Source organism: Megalopta genalis, chromosome 15 (genome assembly GCF_051020955.1).
Source record: "Megalopta genalis isolate 19385.01 chromosome 15, iyMegGena1_principal, whole genome shotgun sequence".
NCBI classification, from domain to species: domain Eukaryota; kingdom Metazoa; phylum Arthropoda; class Insecta; order Hymenoptera; family Halictidae; genus Megalopta; species Megalopta genalis.
The window spans coordinates 1095040-1121073 of record NC_135027.1 but is presented as its reverse complement, the minus strand read 5'-3'; the positions used below and the strand labels follow the sequence as shown (position 1 = coordinate 1121073).

Sequence of the window (26034 nt, the reverse complement as noted above, 5' to 3'; positions counted from 1 at the left end):
ATTCGACGAATCGGTCCAGTACAGGATGTCCCAAAAATATCTGGCAAACCAGAAATGAGAGGTTCCTGGGATCATTTGAAGTAACTTTTTCCTCGGCGAAAATGCAATCCGCGGCTTCGTTTACGAGTTATTAAGGAAAAACACTGACCAATGAGAGGCGAGCTCGCCTAGCGTTTGGCGGCCGAGCCAATGAGCGCACGGAGCCCAGTACCGCTCATTGGCTCGGCCGCCTGACGCCAGCTGATCTCGCGAGCCGAGCTCGCCTCTCATTGGTCACTGTTTTTCTTTAATAACTCGTAAACAAAGCCGTGGATTGCATTTTCGCCAAGGAAAAACTTACTTCAAATTACCCGAGGAACCTCCCATTCTCGGACTGCGAGACATTTTTGGGACACTTTGTATCATTTCGCACAGGCGCGACGCTTTCGCTCGGCACTGAAAAAGAGTTAAACCTCGAAACAGCGGCGAAATAATTTCAGCCGCGAAAACCGAATTCCCCGGTCGCTGTGCGCGGGCGGCGATGGTTTTCCCTCGCAGTCGCGTGAACGATCCCGCGCAAGGTGCGCGCACAAAGGCGAGGCTGCAATCTAAATTGCCAGGACTAAATGCGGTCTTATCAGGCCTATCATCCGCGTCACGGTCCGCCGGTGCTAGAAAGTACTTCTCGCGCGATTTATCGCGATCCAGCGGTCGTTCGGTTAGACGATCAATTATGGACGCATGTACGATGTTACCGAGATAGCCTCGAGAGCCGCGGTCCTGTTACGGGAGGCCCGGCCGCCGCCGCCACCGCCGCCGCAAAAACCGGCGCATTCGCCGATAAGGGAGCACACGATGACCGTAATGGAATAGCTGGAGGGCCGTAGCCTTTCGCGCGTCATACATCACCGGCGTCCCGAGCAATAGGCGCTCCGAAATTCACGAGACACCCGTGGGACTAATCCCGTAAATAAGAAACTGCCTGCCGGCTGGAAGCGTTTACGCGGCCCATAAAAAACTTTCAACCCTTTTGCCACCGGCTTATTTCCATTATGAACGACCGCCGGGTTAATTCGAGGGCCGTTCGCGCGAGCGAGAGACCCGAAATAAAGCGGACATACCGAGCCGAAAAACGGCAATATTCGCTGTCCTCTTCGTGGGGGAGGGGAGAGTTCGCCGACGAGCTGCTAAGGAAGGCGATTCGAGGACTTTACGAGCCGGGGATCGCTCGGGAAAATTGGCTCCGAGTTCCGGCGCGATCGAAAACCGCCGGAGAATTTCTTGGCAGAAGCGCCGACGATGACGACGACGACGGGAGCCGCCGGTGATGATTCACGCCACTGACCCACAACAATGTTTCCGCGTGTCGGTCACGCGATTCGAAAATACGCTTGTTGTTCGCAGGTGCGTGAGAACCTGACAATGCTCCGATCGGCCGAGTCAACGGTCCGCGACGGGACCGCGAACCGAGCGCCTCGAAATTAATACAGATCGAACGCGATTTCCTGCACGGCTCTCTGCGGCTCCACGCAGACCGCTTTCTACACGCCTTGTGGCGTAATTCGTCGTGTAACTGACACGTGACTCGCGAAAGAAGCGAAGCCCGCTGAATTCTAGCCGCGAACGGCTCGGCGAGCGTGTGTGCACTTTAGACGGCGCGCTTGCTTCGATTCTCGCTGCTGCTTTAACCGATAGAGGAGATCGACCGGCGGAAAGACGAGCAGTGTGTTACGTGTTTTAATCCTATTGCCGTGCTACGATCCAGTCTGATTCGCGGCAGACGTTTCTAGCATGTCGGAATTCAAATCTGGTTCTACCGTCGTTGGCGGCTAAGAAAAGTTCGAGAAAATGCAGTACAAGTCTCTGTAATTGACGCTCGGATTGTGCAGAAAAGTGGACAGTTTGGGAAGAGGAGATACGATTTTTCGAGCCTTGCAATTACCGATTGTCAAGAATTGAGCCGTTTATTTTGAAAGTGGCATAAGTCACTTTGTTTTTAAGTCGATATATTTAAGGGTTTGCGTTTTAACACGTTTAAAAATATGGATGCTAACTTTCGAGAAGATTTACTTGTATTTGTTATCTCAGGATACTGATATTTTTCTCGGTATAAATAATTTCGTATAAACATTAAAAAATCACCACTTTTCATTACGGTAAAGTGACTTATGCCACTTTCAAAATAAACGGCTCAATTATAGAAACGAGCCGCAAGGCTCGAACGATCGTATCTCCTCTTCCTCAAATTGTCCATTTTTGTGCACGAATTGGGTGACAATTAGGGAGACATTACTGCAGCACGACGAATGTCGATCATCTTTCTCTTTCGAAAATTGTTACAGAAAAGCTCCGAGACAATTATAGCTAAAAAGTACTGCCGGTACGTCGATGAAATGCGTGAAAAATTGAAAATTATACGCTCATCGCTTGTTAATCGGCATATGTCGTCATACAAAACAATTGCGAAATTAAACGAATTAAAATAAGAAATTCTGCAGCACTCGGCTTATTCGCCGGATTATTTGCCAACCGACTTTCATCTTTTTAAACATTTGGAACAGTTTTTACGGACTGAACAATATGAAAATAAAGACAATCCGAAAAATTCCATATCAGAATTTATCGATTCTAGAGATCGGAATCACTTTAAGACAGGCATCTGTGCATTAAAATCTCGTTAAGGAAAATGTATCGAACAAATGCATCCATATTTTGATTAAATAAACAACTTTCGAATAAAAGACCGTGCAGTTTTATACATTCCCTTAAAAATCCGACATTTCACACGCACGAATCTAACAGAAACGGGCGTTCATCCGTGCATCAAAGTAAACGAAACGAAATTGAAAAATACTTATTAACGCCTCAAGTGAATCCTAATTGGATCGCGGCGCAAGAGCGGCAGTGTTCCAAGCGAGTGGCGCGAAGCCTGGTCGAAAGACGCTCGCCAAGAGCGTATATTCCTGGTGCGAAAGAAATTCCTGTTCCGTCCGTCATCGTCGCCGGTGTTTACGCAACCGGCCGGCATTCGCCGCGTCTCGTGGCGACTTCCGCAGGTCCCCGGAGCGCTCGATAGGGAAACCGGGTGCGCCGCTCTTTGTGCAGTGTTCGGGGGGGCTTTGTTCTTCGCGCCGCGGAACTCGCAAATATTTCCCGGAGCCTCGGACCGTCGCGGCGCGGCGCGACGTTTCCGCGTCGCGTGCACACGCTTCGATCGCGAAACGCCGCGCGCGCGACTCGCACACGATGTGCTTCCGCGTCCGCACCCCCGCGCCTTCGATCGTTCTCTCTTTTCGCAGCCCGCTTTGACCGGAGCTTTGCGCGCGACGGCGATGAGAACGCGGCAACGGAGAAACACGACTCCGCCTTTGGCGGTTCCCTTTTGGCCCCGCGGCTCGCGACACCCTCCTCCTCCTCCTCCTCCTTCTCCTCCTCCTCGTTTACGCGCGCCGGCTCTTGTAAAATTCACACTCGAGGACGACACCACCTACGGCGGCCACGCCGGCGTCGTTCTCTCGTTATTTCTCGTCTGCTCGGACGCGGCAACGGTAACAAACGGCGAAGACGAGAGGCGCGCCGTTTCTGCGGCTCGAAAATCCTGAACTGGGAAACCACCGTGATCGACTGTGGCTGGCGATTCGCTTCGCGAGGTTACTCTGTTTCTCCGCGGAAACGCGACCCAAGCTGTCCATCTCTCGCCGCCATTCGGCGCGGAATAAGCCGAATGGGCGTGGCTGACGGAGCTAGAGCTGTGCCCCGCGAGGCAATTAGAGCCCGGGACGACGCCGTAGAGGGAATATAAAGGAAATATAGAGGGAATGCGGTAATTCGAAGCTCGTCGAGGCCTCCGCAACCCGCGGCGACGCCGAAAGCTCGTCCCATGTATCCTCCGACCCTCGCGCGGCCCCTTTCTCAACGTAACAGTGACAAAACGCCGCGATTACGGACACCAGTTCCCGCGCCGCATTGCGCCGCGCCGCTCCAAGTGGATGGCTTGACGACACAAGCGGGACCTTTTCGGAATTAACCGGCGGCTCTCGAGCACCGTTCCTCAGCTTGACCGTCCCCTGTGCTCCCTTCCATTTCTTTTCTGCCACCCTACACGCTCTCCTCGCACTCGTCGCACCTCTCAGCCGCGAGGATTTCTTTTTAGCCGCGGGCGAGAAAGTCCGGCCCCGGCTACCGTGAAGTTACGCGGTTACGCTTATGGCCGTGCCTTCGCCGAACACGGGGGCCGGCAGGGTCTTCCGAATTATTAGGCGAACGAGTTAACTTCAGCGGTTTATCCTTCAACGATCAGACTTACCAGACTCGTATCTACGATTGGGATATCCTGAAGAGAGTTCCCAGGTTTTTGCAACGCTTTCTAGTTTTTCAAAGCATTGCGAGACTGTCTGAACTTTCTGGAGGTATTGATTAATCAAGCTTTTAACCCTTTGCACTCGAAGCCATTTCAACTGTGAATCTAAATTAATTTTTTTGACCTATGGTATGTCCATTTTATATGACAAAGTGCATTTTATGCGTGTGAAATTTATAGTCTTGCGACTCGTACAATAGTTAGACTTTCGACAATTTTGTACGTCTAGGTTTTTATGATATAAAAGTTGTCTTGGAACGTGATGTAACAATTTTAACCCTTAACGGTCCAATGCCGCCATACACGCGGCAGAAATCAATAAAACCGTAAAATCTGGCAGAAAGCATTGGAAGAATAGGCACGATTGTTTCGACGAAAATATATCAACGAAGTTTTATTGAAAAAATGAATATCTCCTCTCTATGTTTGACACAAAAATTATCAGTAAAAAATTTCTCTTCGTCTGAAAAACAGTCTGGACTTGGCAGTGTGTAAACTGGAATAAATAGTTTTGGTCCCCTAAGGGTTAATGGTGTCTCAGAGTCATCACTCGAGTGCAAAGGGTTAATTTGCAGGAAAGACAGAAATTAACTTCTATACTTAGCCCATTGCCGGCGAGGATCTTTTATAAAATGCTAGAAATATTTTTCTCGGAGATATAGATCGCGTATCGAAGACTCGAATAATTTGGAAAAATGTCGATAATTTGGAAAATTGACGATATAGAAAATGAATGCAACGACTTTCGTGTGCTTTCAACGTCGACTTTCGATGGCTATCTGATTCAGATGTGCATCCAGCGACCAGGAAACGGAAGGTGCGGCTCGGAATTAGGATGCAGGAGACTGTTGAAACCGGCAAGTTGCGAAGTGTACTGAACTTTTGGCGTCGCGAACAATGTATTATATACCTGCAAGCAACACTAAAAATTCTAATTCTCGTACGCGCCGCTAATACTAACTAGGAAGTCGATCGTAAACATGTCGATGACAATTCGCTGGCAGAGTGACGGCCTCCCGATAAAAGCGGGAATTTATTACCGTGCACACTGCAATTTCCATAGTATTATGATAAATTCTAGATAAAATATGTCGTTCGTGTTTGTACGAGGAACGAGAACTATAAAAACGCGAAACGCGTGGGTGAAGTCACCAAATAGCAAGTTAAAGCAGCCAGAAGCGATTCAAAGTGTTCAAAATGTTCAAACTGCTCGTCGCGATAACGGTGTTGGCCGTGGTGGCCGCTCAGTGTAAGTATCGTTCAGTTCAACGCTATACTTACCGAGCTGACCTCTCGTCGCTTTTATTATAATGTATGCTTGTACGATGAAATTTATTCAATCGCTTTCTGCAAAAGAATCTTTACAATTCCAGCAACGTTAAAAGCAAACATCCGAAGGCGGTCGTTCTGACCGGCTCGGCAGGTTTAGCGTTAAGACGATCTTTCGATGACTGATTTGCTGCAAAATCTAATGTTCTTGGTTGTTTAAGCTTCCCCCGAACCGTCGGAAAAGTGTTCTGGTAACCAGTCCTGGTCGATATGCGGACAAATGTGCGAGCCAAGTTGCGATCTACCGCATCCGAACCCTAAGTTCTGCCCTAGACTCGTGAGTGGCTCAAATATTCTTCACTGTAGGATATATTCCTAGGAACTAGAACTTCTCCTAGGGATTATTTATCCGAATCAGTAAACAGCCTAAAATCTTTCTTCAATTAAATTGAATCATATACGCGGTGTTTCAGCCGTGCGTGGGACCCTTGTCCGGCTGCAGGTGTAAAAAAGGCTTCGTGAGGAACGAAAATAACCACTGCGTTTTGCTGAAGGACTGTCCTCCCAGGTCAGATTCTTAAGCGGTCTAAAGCGATCTTCGCCCCAAGAGCTATTGCACGAGATTATACTCTAAGAAACCCTGCAATAAATATCTAATAAATAAGCAATTAACGAAAAAAGACGATCTACGCAAGATAAATTCAATTTCTAAACAGTCGTTCGCTAATGATAGGGACCATTGTTTGCGCGTCGGCGGGTCATGTCGGACCCGATTGGGTGCGCGTGAAACGTCGACCCTCGTCCCGTGCCGCGTGACAGCGCAACACTCGAAAAACTGACACCATAAATCGCGTATCATAGACTCAAATAATTTGGAAAAATGTCGATAAATTGGAAAATGAACGATTTGCAAAATAAACGATTTGGAACAATAACACAACGTGTCGTCTTTCGTCCCGAAATAATTAATAGATAAAGAAGCATTCGAGACGGAGGATGCTTGAATTTTCAAGAAATGCGGACCAAAGGATCGCCCGGGGCTTCCATGATGGCGGAAGATCGGTGAAAAATATCGAATAGCATGAGCGGCTTTGATCGATCGACGCGGATCTCGATCGTGTGTCCTCCGAGGCGGCGATATCATCGATTACGCGAGGCGGGATCAAAGCAGCGTTACATCGCCGCTTTCCCCGGCGACGATAAACCCATATCCGAGGATTACCCGTCGCAATTACTTAACGCCCCGAGACCGTCGGGGCTGCACGGCAGTTTGCATGCAAAGCGGGCCCCGGTGTACACGCGGTCCGCCCGGTTTGGTGGCCACCTAGAGTGGCTACGTGCCGCGACGTTCTCCCTCGGACTTACCGGGAGCTCGATTAAAAGCGACTTAACAGCGAGAGAGCCTCCGCGGCGCGGATTATCTCCGTGCAAGATATCGAACTCGCTCGCGTGGATCGCAAGCCGCGCCGACGATTACTATCGCGACCACCGGCCGTACCCCGAAAACGACGTCCGATATCTTGCGCCGTTGAATGACTCCTATCGGCACCCGATCTCCTCCAGAATTCCTCCGCGACGGTCGTCCGTTACTGATAACCGCGGGCTCTAGCGGAATTTTCTATTTCTAGCGGCGTAATCTCGCCGCGGATCTAGTCGATCGTAAGTTAAACTTTGTTATCGCCGGTACTCGTTATCTGCTACATTGGAATTGCGTATCTCGCGTAATTTAAACACCGCGGAATAGCGGAATTATATAGCTTTCGGATACAGCCCGGTCGGTCGGTAGATGCGTGAGAAGATTAATTTTTTACGACCGGAAAGTCGAGAGTTTTCGAGAAACTCGTTCACAGAATGCGCTCGCGATTTATTGTTCGCGTCGGAAAGAGAAGAATCATTGGACAAATCCTATTGACGATAACAGCGCGAAGAATCGTCGTAGGATGATGGCTCTTCTTTTAAATTAAAGCTTGAAACCTCTACTTTCAGGTCAGTTTTATGGATTTTTAATTCGATGCACCCTTGTCACTGTAACCCTCTAAATGCGAGGTCATGTTTGTTATATTGAAAATTATCAAGTTTGACGAATTACGCGGACTGTATAAAATTTTTTTCGGAGATACCTCTTACAGTTGAATATAGTGCAATCCTCCCCCTTTAATTGAAAAAAAAGAAAACTTGACTGCGATTTTTTTCCGCGAAGTTACAACACTTTAAAGTAATCCTTGCTAAATTTGCCAATATTACAAGCATGGTCTCGCATTTAGAGGGTTGCAATGGTGAGAGTGCATCTAACTAAAAATTCAGAAAAATTACTTGAAAGTAGAGGTTTCAAGCTTTAATTTAAAAGAATAGTCACCATCCTACGATGATTTTTCGCAAAGTTATCGTCAGCAGAAGTTGGCCAATATTTCTCTAAAAAATTTGCCATGCTATAATGTTTTTGAGCAGTACATTAAACAGTTTTAAAGCCAAGTGTAAAATAACGAAAGCACATTGTACCACTTGCACATGCTTTTCTCAATGGTTCAAATGTCCCAGTAGTTCTCGATCGTCGTAGTCCTAATCGTAGATACGGCAGAGCGGAATTTGAATTTGTCCGGTCGGCGTCGGCAAAAGGATCTGAGAAGTGTCTCGCCGAGGAATATGGAAACCCGTGGACAATAACCGCGTCTGGGTCGGGCACAAAGCCGGGTCGATAATGGAAATTTATGTCGGTCGTGCGCCAGCCACGGAAGATCGAGAACCGCGAACGTGAAATTCAATAGGCGAGCTAGATCTAATCGGCGAACCGAGAACACGGCTGCCGCGTCTCGCGTTTCGTCGCGCGCGAAAAGATACGCCCGCTGTAAAATGCGTCGCCCGTGGACCGGCCCGTGTAAATCAGTTCGCCGCTCTTCCGGAAATTCGAGTACCCTTCTGCTCCCTGCCCTCTCGCAAATTTTGCGCCACCTCCGAGGCAATGGCATCGCCAAAACGATCCGCGCGCTCGCGCGGCTTCAACGCGGTCGAGAATCTTCAAGAAATTAATTCACGCAAATACCATAAATTTGATCCCAGAAATATTACGAACAAGATTTCATTCGAATAACATTTCCTTCAAATTCTTCGAATGATACTTGATTGCATAAATATTTCGAATAAGACTCGATTCGAACAATATTTCCATTGGAACTATTTTTAAAGAATACATTCGCGTGGCTCCAAAAATGTCCAGGGCTTTTTCCCTGCGTCCTTGTGGACGGTCGGTTATGTCAAGGGTCAATTCGATATCTGTGTATTTCTCCTATTTCTATTTCTCTAATTTATTTACTTTCGCGAAAGCACGTTGAAAAATGCAAAAGTTCAAACTTCCATTAACGCGTGATTGCAACGCGCGGGATTCCCGTTGCGCGTTGTTTCGGAAAAATCGACAGTTTCCAATCTGATGGGTCAGTCTAGAGAGCTACCGGCTGTTCCGGCTAGTCCCGAGCGATTTAGCGGCCTAGGAACGCGAGCATAGAGGCGTTGAACCGGCCGAGGTCGACGCGGACCCGCATCGGGCCGCGCGATAAACTGCTTAAAGCGGGAGTTCAAGCCCGATAACCATCGTGCGCGGACTAAAGCCCACAAGGCATCGTAAACCCGATTTTTCCGCGCGGCCGGAAAGCCGTGGCGGTTATTTCCACGGCGCGGAACGGCCGCCCTGGGGAGCGGAGCGTGGGTTCAAAGGCGGCTGTCGGGCCAATAAACTATCTTATTTACTGCGAAAGCTGCATTCTTCCGGCGGCAATAATAGCCGAGCCACCGAAACTCGGACGATGCTATGGGAATCTTGGTTCATCGAATAGCGGATTCGAAACGGCAGGGAAGAGAGAAAGAGAGAAACAGAGAGAGAGAGAGAGAGAGAGAGAGGGAAAGAGAGAGAGAGAGAGAGAGAGAGAGAGAGGGAGAGGGAGGGAGGGAGATCGGGATTCTATCCTCGGCAGAGCGGAATACGACGACAACGGAGGAGCTTCTGCTACCGAGGACATTTTAATATGACAGAATCCTCTTACTGCTTTCCCTCTCCAGCTCTATAAAAAGTTTAATATACCGGTGTTGTCCTGCACACCCCCGCAGTCCTCGAGGACGTTGACTGCGGGGTTGCGCCGGCGGCCGAACAAGCGGATAGAGGCGAGGATGCGGAGAGGGCCAGGGGGCGGCGCGGGGCAGGCGCAAGACGCGGGTGCTTAAACCTTGAAAACTTTCCGAGGGCCGGCAATAAGCCGTCCTCTCGATGATCCCACCCTACCCCGCCCCCTAAGCTCCCTATAAATCTTCATTATAGCGTGCCACGGAATCGCGATAGCACCGTATAACCGGCGAGATCGGATAAAGTCACCGCGGGGGAGAGAGGCGGGCTGGTCCCGATGATAGATCGAGAGCAGAGAGCAACCTGAAGAGGAGAAGAGGTGAAACGGGGTCGCCGGCACGCGTCCTCCGGGCGCGGCGGTGCCCCGACGACGCCGTGCGTCGGCCCCGATCGAAGCGTCGAGACGCGGAGCGGAGCAACGCCTCGTGAATTCCACGCGAACCCGAAATCCGGGATGAGATTTTGCGAGGGGCCGGGGACGGGACCGCTGCAAAAACTCGACCCATTCTCTCTCTCTCTCTCTCTCCCTCCCTCCCTCCCTCTTTCGTCTTCCTCCGCGACGCACTGCGGTGCGAAGTGCAAACTTGTGCCAAAATCCGAGAACTTTTAGTACGAATGAGATAAAGCGATTATCTTTCTTTACGTTCATGCTGAGTTGTTGCAGAATAAGGGAAACGCGGAGAGAATGTAGCATGAACGTTTTTCTTAATATTGAACATTTATGTTCAACTTGAAACATTCCGACAAAATTGGGATTATATTTTACAATTGTGATACCGTGTACAGTTTTTTTTATCACATGTTATACATCATTTCTCGTAGATTTTTACACTAATTTCAAATGGTTTTACACTAATCTCTGGTCGCAAAATTTATCTGGCACTTCAGGATTTTGAGATAAATCTGCAGGCTATCAAATCGTAACGAAAAGATCACGTTTTCATTCGTCTCTTCACTTGAATCGACTTTTTTCAGAACCCTGTAGTGCTAGATGAATTTAGCAACTAAATTGAAATCAGGTAACTATGTATAAAATGTCGTAAAACGATTGAACTGTAAATGGTATCGCATAAATCATGATTTTGTTGATCTTTCAGGGTTGAAAAATGTTCGCGCTACGTTTGTTTTATTTCGCAACGTTTCAGCTCGAACGAAAGAAGAAGATCATCGCCTTTGTCTCGATCCTATCAAAAGGTCTTTGATTTTGACACAACTTCGTCACTTCGGCCCACTGTTCGGCGTTCCGCTTCTACTTCTTCTGCTGTTCTGATCCGCAGCCAACTTGGCATCTGGCGGCCGCGTTGCGCAACCCCGCGGCGAAACCCAAGAAAGCGGCGCGCCAAGAAAACCCACCAGCTCTCTCTCTCTCTCGCTCTCTCTCTCTCTCTCCTGGCTCCAAGAAAAGCCAACGATCTTCTTGGCCCAGGTTCCATCTCTCGCGAGAACGTCGCGAGCCTCCGGTTGGTCACGTTGCATTCCGAGTCTTATTCGGGGGATGATTCTTCTAGGCTCTCTTTTTACCGTTTCAATTTTCTAGTCAGCTTATTCCACTCCTTAGGTTTCATCGCGTGGAGTCTCCAGCGTTTTCAATGGAATCTGCGGGATAAAATTGTGTCGTCTAGTATCCGGGGGCCATCTCTCACGATCCATCCGGGCGATTCTGTTCACAATTGACTATAATGTGGCCCATTGAAAATTGGGAGGGGTTTCAGTCATCGTTTCGGTGTTTTACAACTTGTCTATCGAATATGAAACTTTGAACTTCGCTGTACGTTGCCATTTATACATCGTTGTTTCCTGACACGTGTATTCTTTACTGGCAAAATTTCTTTAAATAATGCACGGTTAAGACAGTTTACAGTAACTTTATAATTTATTTCGCTTGTCTTTAACATTATGGCATGTATGGATTACATTTTAACACACAAGTCAACATTTTTTTAAATGTATCTTACGTCACTATGATTCTAAATCACATATATGTGCACTAAATCTATCTACGCTGAAGTGCAGATACTACTTCATCAATTTTTATCACGAAATCCACTTCTCCGATTCGTTCGATTCTTTGCATGCCTCAATCAGGAAAGTTCAGCCTTTCTCAGAACAATATTATTAACTAAAAAATTATTGGTATTATATTTGGTATCAATAATTTTCCTGTGTAAATTACATTCTCCGTTTTGGTCCTCTAACAGCTTGCCATTTCAATCACCGCGCGTCTCATTAAACGGCCTCTAGATTTCTTAAAAAGATGACTCTGTCAATAACCAAATGTCTTATTTCGAAGATTAACAACTCTCTACGAACACGACCGAAGCGAATTTTATCGGTTGTCCGCTAAAATAATGTCTAAGACGAACGGTACGTTCGCGGCGCGGGTTCGTCGTTACCAGACAGACCCCGTGGGACGTGTCCCAGAAAAGCCAGGCCGAGTCGAATCATCCCGAGCGAACGGAACGTCCTTACCCCGGTGGCGATCGTTCCCGGATCCCACGCAGGATGATACTCCGAGAGGACACAATCCTTCTGCGCGTGTATGCTCGGGCAGCCGTGACGCAGCGACCCGTCCGACCCGCGTAACAACGCCGCGCCGAGAATTCGAAACGAGGTCGTAGACATCTCGGGCAAGCTAGTTTCAGCCCCGTCCATCTTTACGACCGGACGGAAATTCGATCTGTCCTCGTGGCCGGTCCGGGTTCGCTCGGGTCTCCTACCCGGTCGCGGGACCTGGCCGACGCGACGGGTCGGCTCTTTACGCTTGACGGGTCGCTCCGAAGCAGCTTTTACGGGTTCCCGATGGAACAGTCCCGCGAGCATTCGATCTTCTAGAAAATAAATTGTGCAGCTAGTGGAACAACCGGAATTCGAAATAGACGCCGTAGGAACCGTGTCGCGGACGCTGGAGCTGCGGTATCCAGGAGGAAACAGTGCGTTTTCTATATAATGATATTAATAACAATAATAACTGATAACTGTAATAACTGATAACTGTAATAACTGATAACTGTAATAACTGATAACTGTAATAACTGATAACTGTAATAACTGATAACTGTAATAACTGATAACTGTAATAACTGATAACTGTAATAACTGTTAACTGTAATAACTGTTAACTGTAATAACTGATAACTGTAATAACTAATAACTGTAATAACTGATAACTGTAATAACTATAGTAACTATAACAACTATAACAACTGTAACAACCGTAACAACCGTAACAACCGTAACAACTGTAACAACTGTAACAACTATAACAACTATAACAACTAATAACTATAACAACTATAACAACTATAATAACTAATAACTATAATAACTAATAACTATAATAACTAATAACTATAATAACAATAATAATAATATTTATCATGTCAACAGAGTGAGCCTTTTGTTAACAAAAGTGCAACAATAGCGAGCACGCGAATAAAAATGTGTAACAACAATAATAAGAACAATAACGACGCTACTCCATCGTCTATTAATGTAAATTTCTGGCTTAATTCGCACGAGTAACAATGATAACAAAAATAATAAGAACAGTAATGCTAGTGCTCCATTTTTAATTAATGTAAATTTAGCATGCACAGCGATGCGCACACTGCTAATAAGCTTCCATAGCGCAATAAAAAGAAATAACTTGAAGATAAGACTTTAGGAGCGCTTGAACCGAGGAATTAAAGCGTTTGAAAGAAGTAAAGGAATTACAGAAGTCGAGAAAATGGCGATAACGATTGTCATTGATGATTAATTACCGGAAACAGTTAGAATGACCATATAGTAATGTGCGACGAGCTTCCGTGAGAAAAATAGACACACTAAATTCCCCCTAATTTACCCTCGGCTTGCAAACAAAAAAATGAACAATTTTTGGCAAGAGGAGATACGATTATAATAACAATTATATAATAACCTTCCACCTCGTTTTTATAATCGCTAACAATCGGCAACTATAAAAATGATCCGCGAGGCTCCAATAATCGTATCTCCTCGAAGAGATAATCGAGGAGAATTTACATCACGCCGTTGATCAAGAGGCATCATCCCATCCTTCTGGAGGTTCCCATGGAGCCCGTGTAATACCTGTTAACAAGTTCTGCTGTTTGGCAGTGTTGTAAGGTGAAGGGAGGATATATTCGCTGGCGTAGAAATCCGGGAGCGTACGACTTGTCGCGATCGCGACACGTGCCCGGTGAAACAGTCCGGAAAACGGTGAGAATCGTCATTTGCAGGAGATTCTGCCCGACTGGCGACAAAAGGCCGCCGGCTAATCAGCTCCCCAAACAGGGACCGAAGCTAATCTGCCTCGTTTCATCAGGGACGAGGTGGCGCGTCGTCGGAGCGACGCGGGGCGCGCGGGGGGGTCGCACAGCATCCCCTTGATGTACGTCGCTGTTTGATGGAACAGGCCGTCTGTCCCGGGGAACAACGCAAATCGCGCGAAAACTGGTTGCGCAAGCACCACGAACCCTGCGGATTCTCGCGAACCTGATTTCGCCATCCTTATCGGCGGACCACCACCAATTGGCATCCTTTATGGCGGACCACCGTTAGTTTCGAATCTTTCATTCGGCTTCCCAATTTTCGCGGGACTCGGATCACCTTTTACACAGGGAGCCCTAAAAATGTCTCGCAATCCGGAAATGGCGGGTTCCTCGGATCATTTGAAACAACTTCTTCCTTTACAAAAATATTCTCCGAGGCACCGTTAACGAGTTATTAACGAAAAACAGTGACCAATAAGAATCGTGTACAGCTGACACGAGGCGACCCAGCCAACCAGCGCACGAAGCCTAGTTCTGCTCATTGGCTCGGTCGCCTCGCGCCAGCTGAGCTGGCATTCGACCGCCTCGACCGCTGGCGCCGTTAGCTCGGCCGCCTCGACCGCTGGCGCCGTTGGCTCGGCCGCCTCGACCGCTGGCGCCGTTGACTCGGTCGCCTCGCGTCAGCTGTACACGATTATTATTGGTCACTGTTTTTCGTTAATAACTCGTTAACGGTGTCTCGGAGAAAATTTTTGTAAAGAAAAAAGTTGCTTCGAATAACCTGAGGAACCCGTCACTTTCGGATTGCAAGACATTTTTGGGACACCCTGTATATTGGGTCGTTCGAAAAATTGTTTCGTTCTTTCGCGAGAAAATGAAAGACGACTTTTTCAATGTTACGAGTAAAGGCAAACTTTTCGACATTCTTCTGGTAGCTTTGAAATCTTATTGTTTTACATTTGGCAAAATACTGAATCAAGTGTTTTCTTAACACCCTTGCAAAATGAAATTTTATGAAAAACGAAACAACTTTCCGAACGATCCAATACAACGTTGCAATATTCTTAAACAAGTGGAAGACGATTGAATCCAGAAAAGGACTATTAATATAGTGATTCGCGTGTTTCAACGTGATGCGTGTATGCGCAGCACCGTTCCAAAGTATCCGGACACTTGCAAAACGTGTAACAACGATGCTCGTATACTATGTAAACATGAAAAATCGCAATGAACATGGTTCCTTATCTCTAGACTGCCGATCTTAATGCATTTATGGAACACGCAAGTTGCATGTCGCTTATCGAAATCGCCCATGAACGAAACAATTGCAAGGTACCAAAGAAGAAGAAGAAGAAGAAGAAGAAGAAGAAGAAGAAGAAGAAGAAGAAGAAGGAGAAGAAGAAGAGAAAGAAGAAGAAGAAGAAGAAGAAGAGTTGCGCACGGAGGAACATGGCGGTCGGTGATCTCGAGCGTAGCCGACAAGGTTACGAGAGAGGAGAGAGAGAGAGAGAGAGAGAGAGAGAGAGAGAGAGAGAAGAGGGCCGAGTCCGGGCCGGGAAGTTGAAGGTCTTCGGGGAGAGGCTGACAACGCGGTGACTGGCTGAAAGAGATCCTATGCAAAAGGACGTTGGCCCTCGGGGGGGTGTGGTACTCTTTGGCACGGAAAAAGGAGCGGCGCGAAAACTCGCTCGAGGTTCTTTTCCCGGGGCCGGTCGAAGCCGGTAAACGGGAGCTGGCATCGGGCAGACAGCGTCGGTGTTCCGAGGCTCATACATCAAGTTAATGCGCGGTTGACATCCCGCAGGCGTGCGCCGCAACACTCCCTCGGCGCGTCGCCGACGACACAAATCGAGAGACGGGGTGACAGAGAGCGGGAGAAACGGCGGGAGAAACCACGAGAGAAACACCGGTCGCCGCGTACACAATGGCTTCCGGTTCTCTCTCGAGAGAAAGCGAAGGAGAGATCAGCGATGGGGTACGACCGGTCCCTGCACAGAGAACGCTCGCTCGCTCGCTCGCGTGCGCCCGCGCGCGCACCGTGTCCTTTTGTGGCGGCTGCTGCTGCACGCGTTTTGCAGTGGAAACGGAAAGGCAGCCCGGTAGCAATCGAGGAAACCCGGGGGTACGAGGAGAGGACATTGTGCCCTAATCACGCTATTGTCTGGCTGCTGATAGTTGACAGTCCGCCGGCAACCCGTGTCGAGGATGACGGAAACGGCGAAAACCATCGTTAACCGTCGACGCGAAGAGATAGAGATAGATAGAGAAAGAGCGAGAGAACAGGGTTGCCTGATTTTCGGACCCAACCGTTTACCAACAAAGGGGTAAAATTGCTCCGGAGGGCTGCGCCTCTGATTACGGGGCCAGAGCGAAAGACGTCGAAAGGGAAATTCGAAGCTGCGAGGGAAGACGCGGAGAGAAGAAGGTCGTCGTCGTCGGCTGTGCGATTCCTCGATCGATGTCGCTTCGTTATCGCCAGCCCGCGACGCTTCTCTCTCCTCCCCGAGACGAGCTGCACCCCCGCGAGAAGACCGGAAGCGTCCCTGTGCCGGATAGGGGCGCGGAAGATCGCGTCGTTACGTCCTGTTGCTTCCGACAAGGCGTAAAAAAGAGCAACAACGACGGCTCGGGGCGCAATGTCGCGTGAAACGCGATAGACGTGTACACACCCGCTCCTCCGGCAGCCACTGGCAGTCTCTCTCTCTCACTCTCTCTCTCTCTCTCTCTCTCTCTCTCTCGCTCTCTCATCGCCTCTGTCATCGGCGGCCTCTCCCGGTCTCCTTCAGGAGTCATTACTTAAGATACGACCGCGTTGAACGAAACGGCGGAGGAGAAAAAGAGGAACACGGAGATAGACCCGGCGCAAAACACACCTTTGCTCGCGCGCCACACCCCTCGATTATGGTCGTTGCGTGGGTCGAGGATGTCGGAGGGGGACGCGGGAGCGAGCACCGCTGAAACGAGCGGGGAAAGAAAGGTTCTTAAAGTCGGCCGCCCATATCGAACGAGGCTTTAAACTTTCTCTCGGAGTATTCCTTTTTCTCACTCTCCCCCTCGTCCTCTACCCCTCTCTCTTTCTCTTTTTCTCCCTCTGTGCGTATGTGTCCGCCTGTCTGTCCGTCTCGTTCTCTCCCTCGTTCTCGCAGGACAGCAAGGGGTGACTTCAAAGAGAGCGGCGTTTCTACGTCTGCACGGGGTTAGCCCGTCGTAATCTTGTACGGCCGGCCGTGTCAAAGGTTACGGGCCTCCCACTCCGGCGGCGCTCGCTTTGCCATCGTTCCTGCCGGCAAACCTCGGATAAAGCGATTTGTTGCGTACACGTAGCCGGTGGTCGATAAACTCCGCGCGCGGAGGGAGCCGCCGACTGGCCAGGCTCCGCGTGTACCCCGCCGCAATATTAATACCCAAAGGGGATGCATGCATAATGCAGCGCACGCGAGAATAAACACCGAGGAGCTGGGCGTGCCGGCGCGGCGCGGCGCGCCGCTGCGATCCCGCTGATCGAGAGATGTCCGCGCGCGAGGCATCGCGCGCGCGGAAGGCGACTCAATTCCAGGATATGGTAATCGACCGTGTCCGAGGGTACGCGCGTGTCCGATCCGCGGACGCCTGGAAACCTGATCGAAAACCGCCGGCGGTCACGAATTTGATCAAAGCTTGCCCCTACCGACTCTGGATGCAAAAATATCCGACAGCTCAATCTATGTACTCTCGACGCGCTTTTTTCGTGTCCGGCTGATCGACGTCGATTTTGCAACTTTTGTTGCGATCTTGGATATTAAAAGCTTGCTGGAATCTTTGAGCACCCTGAGCACGGGCGCCGGGTGTTCTCCATGCAACGAGGGAACGTTACGAGATGTATTACATGGTGGATGTTGATTCGTTGCAGGGTAATGATACTAACTGTGTATATGGAATCGTCGTCGGCGTGTGCTGAGAGTAGCATACTTTAAAAAGAGTAGATGATAAATAGACTCGAAAGTGTCGCGTGTATTTCAACGAAATATATCAAACGCATTCGATATACTTCGAGTAAAGTTTCGAGAACAAATTTTTACAACAAAAATTTCGTAAAACCTGATGATTGAAACATTCAAGAGGGGAGTTTAAAATAAGAAATGATATTGTTTATTTATTAACCCTTTATGGCTTCGAGTGCAAAGGTATTATGGCATTTCCATTTTAGTGACAAAGTGCATTTTACGCATACGAAATTGAGTCTTGTGACTCATACAACAGTTAGATTTTTAACAAATCTTTATACCTAAGCTTTGATATTATAAAAATTATCTTGGAACGTGGCGTAACAATTTTAGTGGTGTCTCAGAGTCACCACTCGAATGCAAAGGATTAAAAATGTTAAGGAAACAACGTTTTTCCAAGTGTAGTCAATAATGGTACATCGTTGTTTTTCACTGGAAGGGTTGAGGAGTCTAGGGGTGTGTTACCATTGTGCGAAATAGGTTCGAACCTCGGGCGAACAGAAAAGCCTTGCACCTAGAACTAAGAAGGTAACACCTAGAAATAAAAGGCAAATACTTGAAAACAGAAAGCTAACACTTAAAGACAGGAAGCTAACACCTGGAAACAGGAAGCTAACAGCTGATAACAAGAAGCTAACACGTGGAACCAGAAAGCTAACACCTAGAAGCAAGGCGCTAACTTCGCCCAAGCCAGCTTCAACCAAGAAGCTAACTTCAGTCGCTAAGATTTTGAGAAAACACGAACGAGAGAGCACCGCGTCGCGGCCAGGAAATTCTGGGGAAGATTCTGCGGGATCAAATAGAACTGCCAGTGTGTTTAAAGAGGAGCTCGCCCTCGCAGAAATGGCGCGGGAAGGGTAGGCAGATCGTTGATCGCGAACTGCTCGCCGAAAGAGAGGAAGAGAAAGAGAAAGAGAGAGAGAGCGAGGCAGAGAACTCGATGGGTGGTGTTCGTGCCGATCGACCGACTTCCGCGCGATTCTCCGCGACTTTTTCCGCTCTGAAATGGGTTATGAGGACCGGGTAATCCTCCTCCTCCTCCTCCTCCTCCTCCTCCTCCACTGCGCCAACAAGGAAAGAATTCGAGGGTGAGGAGACAGAAGAGGCGCGGAGGGACACATATATGCTGGAGCTGCGAGGGTGGCGGAAAGGCGCGAGCAACGCAGCAGAGAGAAAGATAGCGAGAGCGAGAGAGAGAGAGAGAGAGAGAGAGAGAGGAATGGGGTGGTTTGGGAGATCCTGGCGTCGTCGCCAGGGTGTCTGCGCTGGATCATCGGGGAAAGTTGGCGACGTCAGCGGAGTCAAGGCCGCGTAGCGTTGCAGCGCCGTCGCAGCCGGTGCTCCAGAGCTCGCTCTCTCTCTCTCTCTCTCTCTCACCCCTTTCAACCCTCCCCGCGCACACGTCCGCACACAGGTGCGGTGGCTGGTTCGCACACAGGCGCAGGCGGCGGCCGCGACACCCACGACCGCAGCGTCGCTCGTATCTTCGAGAAACAAGCCCGCGAGAGGGGGGAGAATGGGGTGGGCCGGGGGACACCGAACCAGCCCGTTCTGCTAGGGATCAGCCTGGCTCGGAGGGGTTGGAAGGGGTAGGCCGTGTCTGTGCTGCAGCGACGGTCGATAGAATTGTCTGCGCACATGCGCAGCCAAATACTCGTCAGCTGCGCCATTGATTCCCGTGGCCCACCCCCGGCCACTTCGAGCCGCTCTCAAGCCCGTAGACTTAAAGCGGAGAGGGCGGAATAAAGGTCGCTAATTTGTGTAACGTCACCTCGGGAACACCTCGTCGATGTGTCACCGCGCTGCCAGATTTTCCAGACGAGCCGAGAACCTTCGCGCGCGCGGCGACAGAGCGAACGCGAGACGAAGAGGAGACCCTTCGATCGGCGAACGACGTCCCGCGGCCCCCTGCCCCCCGAACCCCCAGCCGCAAATTCTTCCCCCGGATAGAGGGTGACCTCCTTTGCCCGTGTCTCCCGTCTCGTCTCGAGGGGTGATCGTAGGTCCTGATCTCGGGAGAGAGAGAGAGAGAGAGGGGCGCCGCCGACCGTAGAGATGATTGTTTCTGCGACGATAACGACAACTGCGAATGCTCTCGACGTTCCGCGACTCGGGAACGCGATCTCTCTCGGGTCGCTGGACATTTTAAATCGATCCGCTCCTGCACTTTTAATTGGGTATCCGACGATGTCTCTCGTCCGTGGATAGGATCCTTGGACGAACGCGTCCGAAACACACGTTTCGGCTTCGAACGAATATTGTTCCGCGGCGGCCAGGGATATTTGCCGGCGAAACAACGGGGTGAGGGATCCGCGCGAGACAGGGGCGCGTTTCGTCGCGATTTAACGGGGCTTCAGGAACGATACGGATGGATGGTCGGGCCCGTCGAATCGAACGGACAGGCGATAAAAGACGGACACCGAAAAATCGAAGCGGGAAGAGAAAGGCTCCGAGAACGAGAAAACGCCGGATATTTCTCACAGAGTACTCCAGGGAAATTGAGATTGGATCCCGCAGGAGAAACCCGGCGAATCTACTGGCGACGCCGCGCCGTGAGCTCTCCATGGGGGTGTGCGGACGGAACAAAGAGGGCGAAGAGAGACAGAGAGAGAGAGAGTGAAGGTAGACCTCGTTGCGGATAGTCTGGCACGTGTCGAATCGAAACCGAGGAGTCGCGGGGGAACGGAAGTGGGTACAGATTTTCCAATCGGTCTGGCCAGACTATCGATCGACCCTCGATCGAGATCCACATCTGGTTCAACATCTGGTTCCTCCTCTTTCGTGCGCGTCCCGGGAGGTCGCCCGCGCCACGATGTCGTTGGCCAGCTTCGGAATTGGACGGTCCGGCCGCAGTCTTTGCACAGACGTTCTCCTCCGGTACCTGAATTTTTTATCGTAACGACCGTGGAACGAAAGGAAATCGCTCGAGAGAGAAGGAGAAGGAGAGCCGATGTTCGCTGCGATTAGGCCAACCCGACCCGCCGTTGGAACTTTTTCCTGGAAAGCACGTCGACTCGCCATTTCTCACCGGGACTTTGGAAAATTTTCAATTCCAGTTCCAACGTTGGCAGGGCAACGTTTCGATGGCAGATATTACTCCCGGGGCCAGAAGGATAGTCCAACCCCTTCAAGCTAACAACGCTTACTTGCCAGACTTTAGCATCCCCCGCGAACGACTCGGGCTCGAGCTAGCCTTGCTAGGCTTCCGAAGTACACCGGCGGGTAACGGCGGCGGAAAGGAGCCGCCTCTCTCTCTCTCTCTCCCATGAAACTCTAAAAGTTCCCGAACGGGATATTCCCCTCTTCGCAGGCATCAAGAGGCCAACCTCTTGATCTCGCGCGGGAGGAGCGTGTCGCGAACTTGAACGACGCCGTCGAGATCCGTAACGACTTCTGCCAATGGCGTTCCTCTCGTCAGGGATCGCTAATCTGTCCGCGAGTCGGGAATCTGGATCCCTGCGACTTTCGACTTTCGTAATTCTCCGCAGAACTTGCCTCTTGCATCTTCGTTGGAAACGGCATTGTCTTCTCGCCGGTTAGCGCCGATGTTCCACAGGGATCACGAGCTGAAAATATATCAGGGCCGAGGAGAGCCGGACGGGATGATCCTATTCTGACCATCGTCCTGCGGGGTTCTCTCGCATTCCGAAGCCGTTCCGAGCCATCTACTTGCCAGGGGTTGCTGCTAATGTCGTTGATATTCAAGACTGAAAGTGCCAGGGGTCGCGTTAATGTCGTCAAGGGTTCTCTCGGCCGATGCGACGCTGTTATCCGGCCGAAGTGACCGATGGCCTGGCTCCATCGCAGCCACCTTCGAGCCTATCCACCGCTCCAGGATAACCAAAAGGGTTAGCCGGTACAACCGTTCCGAAGATCTTTAGGATAGATCCTTGGGGTGCCGGGGATCCTGGACGTCGTCGCGCGAGCATTTCGACGCAGACACCTTCTCCGCGCCGTGTTCGACCCTCGTGCACAGCTCTGTCGATTTAACTCGACTCGGCTGATCGCAGTTTTCTGGGCGAAAGCTACACGATCTCTTTGCGATCATTATTGCATCGATCGTGAGGAGCATCGGGACCCAAATTATCGGTCGCATCGTAAATGTTTTATGTATTAATTTTGGGGTGATATGGGTTCCTGTTATCGAGACGGGATGTTCGTCTTTAACCATTAAGCCATTTTCAAACTTCAATTTAAAGTAGTTCCGAAAAGTGAAATATAATATTAAAGTATTTATGATTTAATAAACAATCCAAAATTAAACAACCTAGCAGAAAACTGGCTCACGCCATTTTTGCTTCGAACAGGTGAATTATTGAAATTGTAAAGACACATTTATAGGGAATTTATTCGATAAATATGTTTCATTTGACATATGTCATTTGACATTTATTATTCTCGATAAATGAACGAAACAAGAGAAAAGCTCGCGAGCAACGGAGACGCGTCCACTGCAAATCAAAAATACAAAAAAAAATTAAACTGAGGTTACTAGTTTCAACCTGAAGTTTACAATGATTTAAAACAAAATAGCAGGAATCCTTAATAACTCTCATGGAGCACGTGATACGTTCTCACTATTTCAATATCTGTATTTTATTTTGAAAGAACAAAATTTTAAAAAGTGTCCCAAAAACGGGACATTGGCGGATAATGGGCTCATTTATCCTTAATGGGATAAATAAGCAAAATTTTAAAAAAAGCATTTCGGTCATCGTTCGGTGAACCGGACCCTTTATCACCTAAAAAAAATTCAAGTTAATTTAGACCAGTTTAAGGAAGGTCGCACAGTCTCAAAGGGCGAGCCCACATATATCTGTCCCTCGCTTGTATCTCGTTGATAAGAAAGGAAGATCGACGGGCATATTTAGCGGCGAGTTTTCGCCCAGGCCGTTTCCATCGGAAAATCTGACGATAAAGAGACACAAGCCCGGCCGACGTTCCTCGGCGACGGGCACCCATAAACGAAACATAATGTCGATCGGAGATCGTTCCTTTCTTCCATCGGGCCGGGAAGGCAATAACTGTTCCGCGGATTTACTGTAATATAATTTCGCCGAGATTTCGCCTTGCTGGCGGGCCGCGCGGCCGCGCCGCTGAAAAATTCCCGGTGTACACGGACGATTCGACGAAGAATGGGCTCGATATCGTACTAGCGCATCCACTCGACCCTGGAAATCGTAAATTCCGCTGATCCTAGCCGGTTCCAATATCGACCACCACCGGCACACCGCCACCCACCGCCCCGTCGCCATTACACCCCCGTCCACCCACCCCGCGCGCTCCGACAACCCCCGCCGCACGCCGCGACGCTGCCGCGCGCCGCCACCCTTTTGCCCTTGACATTCAGAGCCGCGGGCGATTACCGGGCCGAACTTTCCTCCGTAATTCTACATCGTTGTCGGCCGAACTTCAAATTGCATCTCCCGTCGGCCCGTTCCTGCAGGATTATCTCTCGGCCCGCCGGGGAAAAATCCTCCGTCGATTTATCGGGGCCTGACAATCGCCTCTGGAATCCCCGGCGAGGGCCACTGGCCTGTCGGAAATCGGGATGCAAGGTCCCTTCTCTCCCCGTCCAGCGTCAAATCGGACGATACGAATCGCTGGGAACGGAATCTGTAAAGAATCACCTTCGATTCTTCTACACCGAAGATTAGCATCTTTACTAATTGCAATAACCTGGTCTTTCTAGCACTTCGATGAATTTTAACAAATGAATGCGTTATGTATTCTGTACTTTGTGTCTTGTACATTGTTTTTCTAAACTTTCCGTTCACCGTTCGTTCAGCTAGAATTTATCGCATCTGTGTACAGCAAATCCTCTTTAATTGATCCTCAGATTGTAAATAAAAATATGCAGTTTGGGAAGAGGAGATACAATTATTGCCGATTGTCAAAGATTATGAAAAAGACACCAGTAGTGCAACAAGCTTATACAATAAGTTCGAAGCTTAATTGTTTAAAATGTATAAATTTTTGTGACGGAACGTTGATCAACGTAAAATTGTACAAAGAATGGGGATCCGGAACGATCTAGCAGCATTTATTTTATTTGTTGACTCTTTTATGTATTTGAAAGTATAATAATAGCGAATACTCGAGTAAAAGTATAATAGAAATAATAGAAATAGTAGAAATAATAGAAATAATAGAAATAATAGAAATAATAGAAATAATAAAAATAATAAAAATAATAAAAATAATAAAAATAATAAAAATAATAAAAATTGCGAGTAACAGTATAACAAAGATAACAGTGATAGCAATAACAATAATAGTAATGTCCGCGAGATAAGAATTAAGGATGGCCGCGTAACAATAGCGATGGCAGCGCGTTCGAAGTGAAAAGTAGTTAGAAAAATTATCGGGAGAATTGGCAATACCCTGTCGGGTAAATGACAAATTACCGAAGAAAATATAAAGATAGGCGGCCAGTCTCGTACACGAGCGACGAAGGGCAAATTGAAAGAAATTCTTGAAGATCGATTTGGACGGTAGGTCCATAGATTCCGCGAACTATCCCGGCCAAAACTATCTTCGCCAATAACCCGGCATCGGGCCGAAGATCTCGGAGCACTTTCGAGGTATCCCGCGCGCGATATTCGTCAATCGCATAGCAATTTTACTGCGAAGGGTAGCCGAATTTGATCGTCAAAGCTCGTATAAGTCGGCAGCCGGGCCGTTCGACCGGGTTAGAATCTAATTTGGCGAGTGCCGGTAATTTAAGCAGCCGGAGAAGGAATGAATATCGGTTTCCAGAAATACGAGCGAGCCAAAGACCAGGAGAGAGAGAAGCCGGGTACCTGGGACACTGGTCTCTCTCTCTCTCTCTCTCTCTCTCTACTTCTCTTTCTCTGGCTCTCTCTTTCCTGGCCGTTCCTTCGACTATCTCCGGCACTTGGACCGAGGGAGAGGAGAATGGGCCACCTTCATCTTGGGGGCGAGTTTAATAGGATGCCATTCCCTGGTCCCGGACAATGCGTGCTATACAGGCAAAACTTCCAAGCTCGCCGGCGGAACCGTCCGCAAACGGTCGTTCGCGCGAAAGTAATGAAAATTCGCGGTCTCTGTTCCGGCTCGCGTTGGGAATCCGGCCGCCATTTTGCCGGGGCCCTTGGATCCGGGATCGTGCATTCGGTACTCGAAAATACTGGAATGTCAAGTCTATATTCTCTCCTGTTCTCGTGTTCGGCTCTCTTAGAGAACTCTTTTGGCACGTTATTACAACAAAGACACCTTTTCTGATCAACGCTTTTTCTTCATCAAATAAATATTATTATTATTATTACTTTGCGTTCGGACCGCATCTGTCGCCGGTAACTCACGATGTACAATTTAAAAAAATAGTCTTTTTTAATAGTAGTGAACAATTATAAATTTCATATAATAATTTTAAATAATTCGGAGATTAACGCGATCTAATCTGAGAGAAAGGCGAAACAGGCTTCGAATTTAACGCGTTAGACCTTCTATGTTTCTCGATATGGACGTAAACGAGGAAATTCAAGAGGCAAACTTGAACGATCCTGTGTCGAATTTGTCTGATAAATATACAAATATTATCGGCTGTATGACATCATTGTATTCTTAAGACAATACTACGCGCTGGTATCCTCGCTAAGGTACCAAAAGCTCAAGAGAGTTCCCACGGCCGCTTAAACGCTGACAGACGGACCGCTGCCTAATAAGTCGCCGACAGGACTTTCATCCTCTTATACGGTGGATCCTCGGACCGCCGCGACCGTGTAAAGTGTAAAAGAAAAGTTGCACAATCGCGAGGAGTCGCGGCTGGTTTCGCAAGGCGTTTCGCTATCGGGCCGAAAGATCTGCTCTTTTCCCGCACGCAATTTCCATCGGCCGGTGCGTGTAATCGGGAGAGAAAAGGTAAGAGATAGAGAGAACGAGAGAAAGAGAGAGAGAGAGAAATATCAGGTCTAAGCTCTCTCTCCCACGGGGAGAGAAAAAGTCGACGGGCGCAAACGTGACCGTTCCCTGCAGCGGTAACTGCAGAGTCGACTAAAACAGTATTTTAAATGGCAAACAGTAAATAGATACGTTATT

At 48.8% G+C, this 26034-nt stretch overlaps 2 protein-coding genes across 2 annotated transcripts in view; one reads left to right on the top strand and one right to left on the bottom strand.

The window, feature by feature from the left end:
• Nucleotides 1-26034, bottom strand: part of LOC117228700 (headcase protein) — a 283582-nt gene that overhangs the window by 187118 nt on the left and 70430 nt on the right. The gene's annotated exons all lie outside the window — the stretch shown is intronic.
• LOC117228743 (chymotrypsin inhibitor) lies at nt 5429-6548 on the top strand. Its single transcript, XM_033484714.2, has 3 exons — nt 5429-5588; nt 5830-5945; nt 6082-6548. Exons 1-3 carry the CDS (start codon nt 5537-5539, stop codon nt 6187-6189), a joined length of 276 nt encoding a protein of 91 aa, XP_033340605.2. The 5' UTR covers nt 5429-5536; the 3' UTR covers nt 6190-6548.

What these genes read in the sequence shown, in the direction of transcription:
- LOC117228743 (XM_033484714.2), top strand. Translation starts at nt 5,537, where the DNA reads ATGTTCAAACTGCTCGTCGCGATAACGGTGTTGGCCGTGGTGGCCGCT. An exon ending in GGCCGTGGTGGCCGCTCAGT is followed by an intron (nt 5,589 to 5,829) that starts GTAAGTATCGTT and finishes TGGTTGTTTAAG; the next exon opens with CTTCCCCCGAACCGTCGGAA. An exon ending in CTAAGTTCTGCCCTAGACTC is followed by an intron (nt 5,946 to 6,081) that starts GTGAGTGGCTCA and finishes GCGGTGTTTCAG; the next exon opens with CCGTGCGTGGGACCCTTGTC.